The sequence below is a fragment of the Macrobrachium nipponense genome, chromosome 6 (genome assembly GCF_015104395.2).
Source record: "Macrobrachium nipponense isolate FS-2020 chromosome 6, ASM1510439v2, whole genome shotgun sequence".
Classification (NCBI taxonomy): Eukaryota; Metazoa; Arthropoda; class Malacostraca; order Decapoda; family Palaemonidae; genus Macrobrachium; species Macrobrachium nipponense.
In genome coordinates, this window is record NC_061108.1 from 115,123,984 (window position 1) to 115,138,369 (window position 14,386).

At 43.5% G+C, this 14,386-nt stretch overlaps 1 protein-coding gene across 1 annotated transcript in view; it reads right to left on the reverse strand.

The window, feature by feature from the left end:
• The window catches only part of LOC135216611 (X-ray repair cross-complementing protein 5-like), a 187,351-nt gene that overhangs the window by 138,547 nt on the left and 34,418 nt on the right, over positions 1 to 14,386 (reverse strand). The window contains 1 exon segment of the mRNA XM_064251991.1: positions 7,568 to 7,708. Coding sequence (XP_064108061.1) covers positions 7,568 to 7,708 — 141 coding nt within the window.

The window sequence follows — 14,386 nt, forward strand, 5'->3', positions numbered from 1 at the left end:
AGGGTTGGCTTGTTTAATGAAGTAAAGGATCTGTTGTCTGATTCCCTTCACTGATAAAGTGCCACCTTTTTCTCTCATAAATAGAGGACCTGAGGATCTAGAGGATGTACGAGATAGAAAGGCTCTTAAAGTTGATACTGGGTCAGAGAGAAGGATCTTGCGGAAGTGGAATGACTTCCAAGGGCCCACCCCCTTGCAAGGGGATCCTCGTTTTTAACTAAAAAGCTGTGATCCGGAGAAAGTAGAACTTCTCCTGAGGAGAATTCTACATGACCCGCATCTGGATAGAAGCAGCCGACAGTTCTGAAATTCTGGCTCCTGAAGCCAGGCTTAACAAAATAACGTCTTCTAAGTAGCATTATGAATGTGCAAGACGAGTGCTGGAGTTCAGTATCTGAGGCTAGTTGAGGACATCATTTAAGAACCATGAAACTGAAGTAGGCCTTTGAGAGGTCTAAGTCTAGCACAGGCTTTGGGAATAGACGTAAAGTAAGATTCTGTTAAGTCTATTTGGAAACCCAACTGAAAGATTTTCTTCAAAGCCGATTTTATTAGTAGTAATGGTGCTAGCTGCTAAGCCTTTTTCAAACAAGGATCTGAAAAGGATATAGCTAAGTTAACTGTCATGGTTGTAGTGTTTGATTCTTTCAGGAAGGATGCTAACTTTTTAACAGCTGAGTCATATTGTCTAATAGTTGACTCTCTTTTATCTGATTCTAGAAAGAGGATGTTTCGTGGATCAATGTTAGCATCTTTTTTAGCCGCAAACTTCATGAAGTCCATAAAGTTAGGGTCTGAAGAATTTCCTGAGGAAGCGAACACAGTCCTCATTTGTACTGATTGCGACAGCTTGGGATTGGGAATCCGTTGAGGTCGGAGACCCAAATTCCAGAAGCAGAGGATGCCAGTTGCTTTTTTGGCCAATCTGGAGCAATCAGAGCTACCAGTCCCTTGAAAGTCCTCAGCTTGCTCAGAACTTTCAAAAGAAGATTCACTGGAGGAAATACGTAGATTTTCTTCCATTGATTCCAGTCCAACGACAGGGCGTCCGTGGCATAAGCCAGAGGGTCCAGGTTGGGGGCCACATAGCAAGGGAGCTTGTGGTTCGCTTGTGAGGCGAAGAGATCTACTTGGAGACCTGGGACTCTCTGGTATATCCACTGGAAATGACCTGTCGTCTAGGGACCATTCTGACTCCAGAGGGGACTGACCGGGACAGTGGGTCCGCTATCACATTCCTTACCCCTGTCCAAGTCGGGTGGCAGATACCCCGATGCCATGCCTTTGTGCTTGTCTGCTAGAGCAAAGATGGCTATCATGACATGATTCACGTGTTTGGATTTGGACCCTCCTCTGTTGATGCAATGTACTACCACTGCACTGTCCAAAACTAGTCTTAGATGAGACTTCTTTGGGGGAAGGAGTCTCTTCAGGGTAAGAAATACTGCCATTGCTTCCAGAACGTTTATGTGGAGCTGGCGGAATTGAACGGACCAAGTCCCCTGAACTTGCTTGAATTGAGAATATCCCCCCCAACCTGGACAGGGAGGCATCCGTGTGAATGGTTAAACCAACCGGAAGGGGATATTGAAGGGGTACCAATTTGGTAAGATTCTTCACTTTTGTCCATGGACGGAGCTGATTGCAAAGGATCTGTGGAATTACTGACAACTTGTCCCGAGATTTGACGTTTGCTCTTGATCGCCAAACTCGATTTATATCTTTCAGTCTTGCTTTCAGGAGGATGTCTGTCACTGAGGCAAACTGAAAGAGAACCTAGGATTCTTTCCTGGTTTCTCCTTGACGTTTGTTTGCTTTTGAGAAATTGCCTCACAGACTTGGCTATTTCTTTCCTTTGACCACTGGAATTGACAGATTGTGGAGGATAAATCCCATTGGATTCCTAGCCACTGAAAACGAGACTCCGAGTGAGTTCTGATTTCGTTTTGTTTATCTGGAACCCCCCAGATGTTCCAGAAATTGTACTACCTTCTTCGTGGCTTTGAGCATTCTTCGACCGTTGGTGCCCAGATCAACCAATCGTCGAGGTACACTGCTACCATTATCCCTTGTGTTCTCAACTATTGAACTACCACTTCTGCTATTTTCGTGAATACCCTGGGGGCTACATTCAGACCGAAGGGCATCACTTTGAATGAGAACTTTCTGATTTCCTAGTTTGAAGCCTAGGAATGGACGGAAGTGCTGGCTATAGGGATATGATAGTATGCGTCTGTAAGATCGATAGAGGTTGGGACGACGGCCCCAAGGGGAAGTAAGGTCCGTACTGCGAGATGGTGAGCATTTTGAACTTGTCGCAACGAATGAAAGAGTTTAGCTTTGACAAAAGTCTTAAGATTACCCTTCTTTTTGTTGAGCCTTTCTTTGGCACTCTGAACAAGCGACCTTGAAAAAATTTTAGATGCTTGACTCTCGCAATAGCTCCTTTCTGAAGGAGTTCCTCCGCATAATCTGTCAACTCCTTTGATGGTATTTGATAGAATGATTTGATTGGAGGAGGATCTATGATCCAACTCCAACCCAATCCTTTGGACACGATGCTCTGTGCCCATTTGCTGAACCCCCACCTGTGACGGAAGAGGGACAGCCTCCCTCCTACCTGGGGAGCCTCACTGTTGTTGAGCAGGTTGACCTCCGCGCCCTCCTCTGAAGTGCTGCCTCTTGCAGCTCTTCCTGTGCCACGTTGGCGAAAGTGACCTCTCGCTCTGCTCCCCTAGAAAACCTGTTGAAGGTTGGGTAGGCCTGGCTTTCATACATCGAATTGAAGGCTGGCGAGACGGTGTATGCAGGTCGAAGGTTGGTTTTTTTGAGGGAGACAACAGGAGAATGGGCCTGTGTCTGCTTTGAGGTTGACGGCTGTCCCTGTTGTGTAACTGGGACGGCCTGGACGAAATGTTGTTGTTGTTGCTGCTGTTTTTGATAGGGTTGGAATCTCCTACCAGTTTTCTTTAACTTCTTACCAGCAGCAGGGGCGCCTCTCTTGCTTCCATTCTTGGAAGAGATGCCCCATCCCTTGGCTCTAAGGCTCTGGTTAAGCCTAGCAGCTCGTGATGCACCTAAATTCACTAGAGGCTTCTGGGCAAGAGGTCCGCACCCCAAATCATGCTGGCAAGCTAGGAGTCTATTAGGCTCATGCCTAATAGTTGCCTCCTGCAAGACATGCTTTCGGCAGTTCTTCTGGCTAAGAAGAAGTCAAAGGCATCGGCTTGAACCGTCTGGAGCTGGAAGGATTTAGCCAGTATTTTAAACAGCGGTTCCGTAGCATAGGACAGGGCAGCCATCTCCGTAATGATAAGAGGGAGTTAAGAGACCTCCCAAATCTTTGTGTGGACATCGAATTCTGCCTGAATGAAGGCTATCAGGCAGTCTCGGGAGCTTCTCGCCAAACTGATCCATCGCACAGTCTGGCTTCAGCTTACCTACTGAGAAAGTGGCAGGTAGGTTCTCCCACAATTCTCCGAAGGAAGGAAAGAGCGGAGATGTTGATTCCGCCTCTCTCAACTGTGGCATGGGCTCGTCTTTCAGGACTGCTTGTAGAGTCGCTTCTACATACTTAGTAGCGAATGGAAGAGAAGCCTCCTCCTCCGTAGCGAAGATAGTGAAGGGCTCTTGAATGCCTGGAGTTTTGGTATTGGGTACAATCCCAATCCTCCAGGCAGTGAACCCATTCCCTCTGTGCATGATCCTACTATATAGCACCAGTCTCTCTAGAGATCTTATTCTCTCTATTGAGAGCAGTTACCGTCAGCCTAGCATACCCTATGAAAGGCTGAGTCAGTCCGGGAGGATAGAACTCGAAGTCCTCAATCCTTCTTGTTCCACACTCCGGGATCGAAATCATGCCATGCTTGAAGGGGCATAAGCTGCCACTCTTCCGAGGTATCCATAGAGAAGGCTGGTAGGGATTCATAAGGAGGTAGCTGTAGGAGACAGTTACCTGCTAAAGGGGGAGCTTGTTGTCTGAGGGGCCTGATTGAGGCCAGCAAAGCGGTCATCATGCTCCCTAACTCGGTTAGAGAGGTCTTGTATGGACTGACCAGATTGGTTGATCATACTGGACAGTTGGGCAAACATTTGCTCAAACTTAGTACCAAGAGAGCCAACCATCTCCCATACCCACTTGTTGCATCACTACTGCCTGAGAAGTGGTGGGATCAAAAGAGCTAGGTCCCGCCACCTCAACAGGAGTTACCGGAGTAGATCCGGTAGATGCCGGAGAAGGCATTGGCTCGCCGGAGCGCGAGCCTTCTCCTTAGAAGCCTTGCTTCTTGAGCTCTTTGATAGGAAGAGCTAGGCTTCGTTTTCACCGCATCGGCGTAGGAAGTCGTAGACTTCCTAGCCGAAGAAGACGACGAATTCTTAGAAGTCGTCTTATTGTAGGGTCTTCTGTTCTCTGTCCCTTCACCTTCGGGGGTACAGAGAGAGCTGGAGAACGAGAAGGGATCTCAGATCCCGTGAAAGCCTTGGAAGGAAGAAGAAGAAGAGGAACTAGGGAAGAGATCCAGGAGCGCACAAGGGTAGACCTTGTCGCGACCCGACTCACCTACCTCAACCAACAAATCCTCCGCACCTACCGCCATAGGCTCAAGATTAAGGTCCAGGTTGGCTACATCTGGGACTGGCTCCTGCGTCGAGACGGACCCAAACGCTTGCTGCACCTCCGCTGAATGGAAGCTATGAGTGGGGCTGCCGAGATGGGGTCCACATACCCCGTCGCCTTGCCTCCGGGGAAGATCTGGATGGCCAGCTTCTTGTCTAACACATAAGGCTGGCCCTTGGCGGCGTTCTTTCCAGAAGCCGCCTACCCAAGCTTTCAGGGTTGCCAGAGCGACTTCCTTCACGGCGGCAGCCTGTAAGAGAAGGCGATATGAAGCTTCTAGCGCGGAGAACGGTTTAAAAGAAGCTTAGACCTATGGTGTTATGATCGTAAGAAAAAAAAAAATGTCCAGGAGTTAACTTACCCCACACCCAAAAGCTGGACTCACGAGGTCATAGCAGATGGTGCATGCCTCAGGGTGCCAAACAATCAATCCCGTTGTGGTTAGTGGCACACGGGGCGTGGGTCCTACACTCTTCATGGGCGCAGGGGTCGTACAACGTAGTTAGCGTTGCAACCTAGAACTGGCAGTTGGTAGCCTGTAAGTGGAGAGATACATGAGTATCAGAGTGCACACTTACAGCCTAAACATAGACTCCGCTGCATGCCGGAGCATGTAAGTTAGATTAAAACTAGAGCTCCGCCGCAATACGTGTGGTTAGCTAGGCGGTTGGTGGGGGTCCCGCCCAACTGAGGCTTACGCTGGGAGACAAGAAAAAGGTTCCAACCAGGAGTGGTGAGGGGCCATGAAACACCAACGACGGGAGGAAACGAACGAGAATCAGTACATAAAACTTAAAAACAAACGAATAATCATCGTATCAGTAAGGGTATATCCATATAGAATGAGGTATAACACACTTTCCGTCTACTAGAGGAGTGCCCGGGTAAGGAGCGAGCTCTCCTCCGGTAGCGAAAATCAGGATATAGTAGGCAAGCAAACAGACCACTAGTAAATTCCCACCCCGCCCACTGGCGGAGCCAGGTGGACCTATAACCGACGGGCTCCCGGCTTCAGCGGGCGGGGCTCCGTCCGTTAAAGGTAGGGGAAGGGTTGGGACTGGAGAAAATGGGGGGGGGGGGGGGGGGGGGGGGGGGGGGGGGGGGGAGATAGGGGGGGGGGGGGGGGGGGGGGGGGGGGGGGGGGAATCCCGGCGTGAACACGGCGGACGAGAGAGGGGGGGGGTGGCCTACCCCCCCGTCCCTACTACTACCCGCCAGGTAACCCGGTACCCAAGACAAGTGGTCGCCCTAGCCCCCAGCTGGTACGGAACTCCTGGCCCCTCGGAGGGAGAGGGAGGTAGGACTACGGTAGGTGGTGTCATGACAACCAAGGAGATCCACCAGACCCCTCCCTATCACATGGTAGGGAGGGAAGGGGGAGGGTAAGGTGCTTAAAGGGACACGTGAACGTAGGTGGCCTAGGCCGCGATAGCACAACCACAGAGGGGCCACGTGAACCAGCCTGTACCAACACATGGCACAAAGCACCTAGGCTAGCCTAGCACCCTAAATAAACCACTGACGAATAATAATACATCGTAAAAGAAAGAAGAGACACCTGAGTAAAACGAAAAAGAAGGCCAGGACGGAGGCAAACTGAGCGAAGGAAACAGTCGGACTACCCGGACGACCAGCCGTACTTAAGCCGATGAAGAGCAAGAGCTGGGATGCTGGGCCAGAAAAACACAGTAATAGCCCTAAATACCAAACTAAGAGAAAAAAGGGGAAAAGGGCTGTGTCCTAACTATAAAATCGATGTAATAAAACGATGAACATAAATATAAATAGCCCATAAGCATAAGATGTCCCAGTATGGGAGACCGGGAAATCTTAACAACACGAGGCCGCCACGAGTCAACCGGGAGACCGTATATGACCTATAAAAAGGAAAATACTGGTCCCTGGAAGACTGGAATACTAAAAATTACTACTTATGAGGCACTTAACTTAGCCGAAGCGATTGCAGCACGTTCCATCGTAAATAGAGATAAATCCAGCGAAAAACAACACAAGTGAAAAAAGAAGCACCTAGCGTTGTAGAGCTAAAGATTAAGGATGACCGCTAGGGGCGCTGCTCTCCACGTGGCGTCAGTAGTAGTAGTAGTAGCGGTCGCATCACCCTTTAGTATCAGCTCTCTCAGGTGGGGATTTTATGTTGGAAGGTCTAAATGGTAAATGACTCGTGGTAGTGATCCCACTCGCCCCTATTTCCATACCGACACTTCTTTTATAGAGTGAGCAAGTCAGTTTTACTGACATTTTCTTGATTTTATTTTTTCTCTGGTAATTTTAGGATAATTTTACCTAGAAATAATGAACTTAATGATATTTCATAGGCCGACACGAGCTGAGCCCAGAAATAAAATGTTATTTCACAATAAATTTAACATAATGGTAAAATACGAAAACAATCAAATACAATACAAAAAAAAAGTCTTAATTGAGGCAGTGTTCGGTGCGTTGAGTGTGACGGTCTAGTTGAACAATATTAACAAAACAGTAAATGAAAAAACAGAGCTTTCCACATTAAAATTTAGCACAAATGATTAACAAAATCATTCATCATTGTGGTGATACACAGCTAACTTGAGGTAGAGGGAGGGAATGTTTATATTTTTTAGGAGTAATGAATGAATGATTTCAAGTTATCGTGTGTCATGATATTGTTGAGGACAGAGCTGTAATATACGCCTCTGGTTGAGGAGAGAAGAGAATGGGTTGGCTGGAACGAATTATCCTGATTCCCTTTTATTTCTTATGGGGATACTTGTTTCATATTTTGAACAAATCGTACTTCGAACAGCCTTCTGGAACGGATTAAGTTTGAAGTAGGTACTATGTACTGTAGTAAGATAAGTTTACTGCTAAAGTGTTTCAAGTTACAGAAAATTATCCCCCTCTCTCCTTACAGTAGCTTACTAGACAAAAGCATTGACACCAACTTACCTTAATTCTCCCTGTAATGGCAATTTGGAAACTGGGACCAATTTCCAACAGTGTATTCCAATTGGCACTACCAGCTGATCGTTTCTCAAAGAAAATCAATTGTGGAATGGCATCTTCAAAACTATACATACCACCATCTGCCTAAAAGACAATGAAATACAAAATTATTGTCACCATTTATATACCACTGTTTCACAAGTAACAGGTCAAACACAGCAATTCAAATTACCTTCAATAACAGTTCAATGAAAAATCATCGGATTCAACATATTTTCAAGCATAAAAATTTTAAAATGCTACTCCTTTCCCAAATTTAATTCCATTCATTGTAAAATAACAGTTTTTAAGATAAAATAAAATTTATATATAGTAACCAAGTAATTACATAGTTAACAGTTTTTAGTATCGGCATTTAAAATTTGACCTTCACTTTGAGGATGGGGGAAACTCTTCTACCTGAGAATGTGATTCTCTAATTATCTTCCTCAATAAAAATGAAAGTACATCCTTTTTGAGAGGATGAGAGGGATCTTTTACCGATATTCATATATTACTAGAAGTTCCTCTTGTCTTTTTCTGTCCTCTTAAGGGGGACTACTCTTCCAATTTTTGGCGAGTATTTTTGAAATTTTAAAAAGCTGGTTAAATGGCCGTAAGACATGAGCAACACTTGTTATCACGTGAACAAAGCATTTTTTCAAGATATTAAAACTGACGGGGGTTTTGGTCCCCTCCACCCACACACACTGAGGTAAGGCTGACGTTTAGCTCCTAATGAATTTTGTCATACTTTCCTTTATTTGCCTAATTTATTAATTATTTTGATTTTGATATCACCTACTCTTGTACATCTGGCAGCAACAATGGCTTATTCCTTGGTGAGTGCATGGTCTGAGAGACTGAGACCGAGAGTCCCAAACTTTCAGAGGGAAAGGAGCGCTGCTTTTTACTCTGAGCATTTTTTTCGCTATGTCTGACTTCTGCTCTCTCAGACCATGCACCCACCAAGGAATAAGCCATTGTTGCTCCCATACGTACGAGAGTAGGTGATATAAAGATCAAAATAATTAATAAACTAGGCAAATACAGGAAAAAATTACAATAGTCATTAGGAGCCCTCACCTCGAGCGAATAATACCGTGGGGGGGGGGGGGGGGAGGGGGGGGGGGGAACGACGACGACGACTTGGCGCCAATAATCAAGCAAAAAAACACTAAGAACTATTAGAAAGAAGGAAAGGTAGTCTGAACTAATCGCTAAAGAATATTAAACCTTTATTTGTAACATGTTTTTGCTCTAAGATAAGTTTTTTCCAGGAGTGCCAAAAAAACAAAAAAACTTGTTGTCATTTACAGCCATTTTTCTCATTTTCACTTTTTGGCACTTCAAACGCTAACTACTTTTATATTTTTAGGCCAATTTTGAAGTTAAGTATACCACTGGAAAGAGGAAAGAAAGACAAATATTTTCTTGGGGCTAGACTTTTTCTTAGGTTGACGAGGAACCCGTTATAACCAAATCAACAAAATTTGAGGGGAAAATCCCGCCCCGCCATCCAAAAAAAATGAAAAATGGAAAAGCTGTTCCCAACATTTTTTCCTACTATAATATATTTCTGTGTAGCTCTAAAAATGAAGGAGTTGCATTTTTTATTTTTTTTATTTTCTTAATAAAATCCAAAAAATCATCCAAAAACTCTTAATTTTTTTCTGGAACATCACCTTATATATATGAATAACATACAAAAATTTAATAAAAATCAGAGTATAATTCTATATAAGCATGTTTCGCGTAAAACTTTAGGGCTCTCACTGGGCAGAGAACTCTTTCCTCTTCCTCTGACAAACCTTTAATCACAAAAGAGCGAGTCCATGGTCTTTTGGGATTCTCGATTTTCGAGAGAAAATTAAGAGAAAGTGAACAAATTTTATCTACCCCAACCCGATTTTTTCATCCATAGCTTGTAGCTCACTTAATCTTTTAGCTGTAGCTAATGCTACTAGAAAAGGGGTCTTCATCATCACTTTTCTATAGGAGGCCTCTTCGTTGTTCGTTTAAAGGGAGGGAGGACCCCGAGAGCCATTTTAGTACATCTAAATTCCAGGGCCACTGGGTCTGTTCTTCGTTTACTTGAGTCACATGATTTAACCAAATCGAAAATGTCCTGATTTGTAGATAATCTCCATTCCTCTGTGTCTGAAAACAGAGTTGAGCATGGCTCTGTAGCCCTTTATAATTGATGAAGGTCTTAGAAGACAAAATTCCTTTCTGCCTGCACCATGTGCGGAAGATCACCCACTTATTCTGGTAGACAACTGTGGAGGATACACGTCTGCGCTTTGGAATTGCTCTTGCAGACGCTCTTGAAAAGCCTTTTGCTCTGAGTAATCTCTTGACAATTTGAATCCTGTCACAGCAAGAGGGACAACCTTTGATGATACATCCTGAAGTGCAGTTGTTTAAGCAGATTTTTCTTTGGAGGAAGTAAAATCAGGAAGACTATTAGAAGGTCCACCAGGTCTGGAAAGCACTCTTTTAGTGGCCAAAACGGGGCGATTAAAATCATTGACACATTCTTGTGTAAAAATATCAGAATCTCCCCATCATCCTGAAGGGAGGGAAGGCATAAAGGAACATTTAACCAATCTTGTAGCAGAACAGACATTGCGTCCATCTCATATGCTAGAGGATCTGGTGCTGGTGGAGAGAAGAATGTAGGAAGGCAATAATTCCTTAAAGTCACAAAAAAGTCATCGATAGTTTCCCCACAACTTCCATAAGGACTCGCACACTATTGGATCTAGTGTCCATTCTGTGGGATCACTTGATTGTGCCTGCTCAGTTGAGTCTGCTAGGACGTTGAGTTTTCCTTGCAAAAATCTTGTAATTTTTTTTGTCAAATTCTGTTTGGCTCATAGAAGTAGGTCTCTTGCTGCTTGGCACAGCAAAAAGGAGTGCATTCCCCTTGTTTGCTGATATATGACAGTGCCGTGGTGTTGTCTGAGTGCACTGCTACTATTTTGTTGTTAACTTCTGATGCAATCATCTTGAGTCCTAAGTGAATAGCCCTCAGCTCCTTCACATTTATATACAATGCCTTTTCTTCCTCTGACCATATTCCCTACACTTCTTTGCCCTCTAGGAGAGCGCCCCAGCCTAAAGCTGACGTGTCTGCAAAGAAGCTCAGGTCAGGGTTCTGAGGATGAAGGGACTTTCCCTCATGTAATCTTCCTTCTGACTTCCCCCAAAGCAGATGTCTCTTGATATTCTGTCTTACTGAAAACACAAACCAACTGGGCGACTTTTTCTGTCCCAGCTGGCCCTGAGATATAAAACTGTATACTTTCATGTGTAGTCCTCCTTTAGCGACACAAAACTGCTCTATCGATGCCAACGTCCCTCACAGGCTCATCCACTTGTTGGCTGTGCAATGCTGTAGAGTGATTAATTTGTCTATTTTATAAAGATACGACTCCACTCTTTTGAGGGACAGAAAATCCCCCAAAAAAAGATGAGAGTTCAGTATCATTCCCATATAGTGTCCCCCCCATTCACGGGGGATGTGTACCAGACGCCCCAACAAATAGTTCGAACCCACGAATAGTCAGAACTCCCTTCTAAAAATGCTTACATCTGCCTATCTTGAAAGTTCAAATACCAAATGTATACTTCAAGTATCATCCTACATATACCATTGAATTGGTATTATTAATTTCATTTCAAAGGCATCTGAAACATTTTACCATTTGAAATATATAAACAGCCAATGAGACAGACAGAGAGAGAGAGAGAGAGAGAGAGAGAGAGAGAGAGAGAGAGAGAGAGAGAGAGAGAGAGAGAATAACTCCTTACGATAACAAAAGATTGAAATGAACTTCTATAAGCAACACTTCTTCCCCTTCCATAAATACATCTAGCTTTTCCAGAGAAGAGAAAGTTTCTCGCTTGACGAGTGGTTTTTGCGCTCAGCTGCCAATCCGGTGGTCCGAAGTTCGAATCCCGGCTCAGCCAAAGCGGAATCAGAGGAATCTATTTCTGGTAATAGAAATTCATTTCTCGATATAGTGTGGTTAGGATCCCACGTAAAAATATCTAATCCTTCGGGCCAGCCCTAGGAGAGCTGTTAATCAGCTCAGTGGTCTGGTAAAACTAAGATATACTTAACTTTTTTTTTTCCAGAGAAGAGAGAAAGAGAGGGCTGAACAAGTATCTATTTGTCTGCCTGTTAATTCTTTTGCTAAGAGAGAGAGAAGAGAGAGAAATACAAACACTAAATGTATGCGTTATGTAACATCCTACATCAAATTTACCTTTAATTATTATCATAATATTAATGTATTAATCTTAGATTGTATTAATATAATTTCAAAGTAATCTTAAACATCAGTACCCTTAAAGGTGTGTACATACATATGTAAGTGTTTACATAATAAAAATATGGAATGTTAGTCCATATATATAAAAGACTAAAACTAGATTGCTTGCAGGAATGTGATCAGACTAGAGACGCTAAAGATGACGTATACAATAAAAGTAGGCTAAGATAACATGCCGTCACCTGTAGTCATTCAATTGTTTATAAACATTAGTCCAAGCTCCCTGCTTGAGACAACTACCCCGACCTATAATTCGGCCTACGTGATCTGTAGCGTGTCTCATTTTGATTGTGTGTTCGTATGAAACTATGTCATTTGTATGTATGTTCATATGTTCGAACTACTGTCTGTTCCTTCATAACTTGTAACAGAGATGGTAGACAGGCAGAACAGAGTTAGCTATCGTCATTAGAAGACCTGTATCTCTTTACCTAAGCTTTATCATGTAGAGAGAACAGAAGTAGCCATCATCATTGGCAGAAGCGATCAAGCTATCGTTATTAGAAGACTTGTACAATCATACCTGATCTTCACCATGTAAAACTTAAGAAGAATATATATATTTTTATACTTCGTGTTTTCTACAAGAACCTCCTCACCGATTCATCATGAGTTTAACACATCGTCGTCATAAACAAGAAGATAATCCCGACTTCGTAAGTGATCTACAAACCCCAAGACACTCCATTGAAGATGGAAGTGCAATACCAACCGACTTAGCGTAAAATTATCGCAAGTCTAACATTACCTCATAGGGCGCCTTATCATACAAGGCACAAGCCCTAAAACATATGTACAGTGGTGCTCAAATCTCATGCGACATGATTCTTTTTGTATCGTGCGACATGATTCTTTTTGTATCGTCCAGATTCTCAGACTCACCGTGATGTTGCCAAGTAGTGTTATACTTTTTTTCTAATGTCGAAAAGTTTGTGAATTCACAGCCAGCCCTATTTTCCTTATGGCTATATAAATATGATCCCTTTTATGCATTGGTATAATTCGTAATCTGTGTGATTTGAACTGATTTTCTTTTTTTACGCTGCTAAGTTCAAAGTGCGGTGTGATAAGGTTAGTGGTGCCATCAACGAAAGCACACTTAACATGCTCCTCGCACTGATCAACATAACTACGCCTGCTGCATTATGACAGTAGACCTAATAAGCTCAACAGTCATAACAACATTTTCAAAGTAGGAATATGAATTAAAACAAGTTTTCTTTGAATGTTGAAGCTTTCGACTGTGTTGAAGCTGCCTGCATGTTGCAAAATGTTTTATAGGCCTAAAAAATAACTAAGCCTTCTGAGATATAATCTGTTAATAAATTTATTTGTAGAGATTATGTTTTTTGACTAATATAATAGGAATATGAATTACAACCAGTTTTCTTTGAATGTTGAAGTTTTAGGCTACGTTTCAGCTGCCTATATATTGCAAAATTATTTCTGGGCTCAGCCTGTGTCGCTCCGTGAAATAGGTTCCTTTGATACTATTTCTAGGTATAAATATTGCTATTCATACCAGAGAAAAAGAGAAACGTCAGTGCCAAGGTAAATGGCTCGCTCACCTTTTAATAAAAGGTGTCGGTATATATAATGAGCGAGTGAATACCACTACCAGATACCCTGCCATTTAGCTCCTTCCTCCCATCAACAGAGGAGCCAAACTATAGCCCCGCTACCCTCTACTACTAAAGTGAGCGCCTCTGACGACATTCCTTTTGATAGCGTCACCGCCATTACACGCATCTTGTTTTGTGCTGTGTGTTCTTTGCACTGACTTTGGATTTTTTCACTTTAACGATGGATCAAGCTTCTGCATCTAAGTTAAGTACTGCTGTTATGGTTTTATGATCTCAATTATGCAGATCTCACCCATTTTATTATGTTTAGGAGGAGATTAGGTAGCGTGAGCTTCATGGTTCCCGCGCCTACTTCTCTCTCCCATACCATCAGTTACCTTAGCAGTACTTTTTATTATTCCATATCTGTTTTATTGTGTTTTTCATGCAGTCAGCTTGAATTTATTCAGTCTAGTCTTTCACAGGGTCCCCCTACTCCGACCGCATGTTTCGGATCATAGCCTAGCCTAGTTAGATCCCGATTCGTTAGGACTCTCCCCCTTACGTTAGGACCTAGTCCCTTCGTTTTATGTCTTGGCTCCTAGTCTCCTGCCCCCATATTTGGTACAGCATACCGACTAGCCGCCTAAGGGTTAGGCTAACACACCCGAGTTGCCAGGCTTGCGATTAGCCTACCCCTCCATCGGACATCCTTATCTTACGCAGTTTTTTTTTTATTATTTCTCCCCCCGTGTTAGGCTAGCTTATATTTAATTTAATTATTTTATATTTATATGTATGTTTCTAAGGTTATTTATTGTTGTATGCAATATGCGACTTCAGGGCCGGTTGGCCCCTTGTGATCAATTGGCCCTCCACAC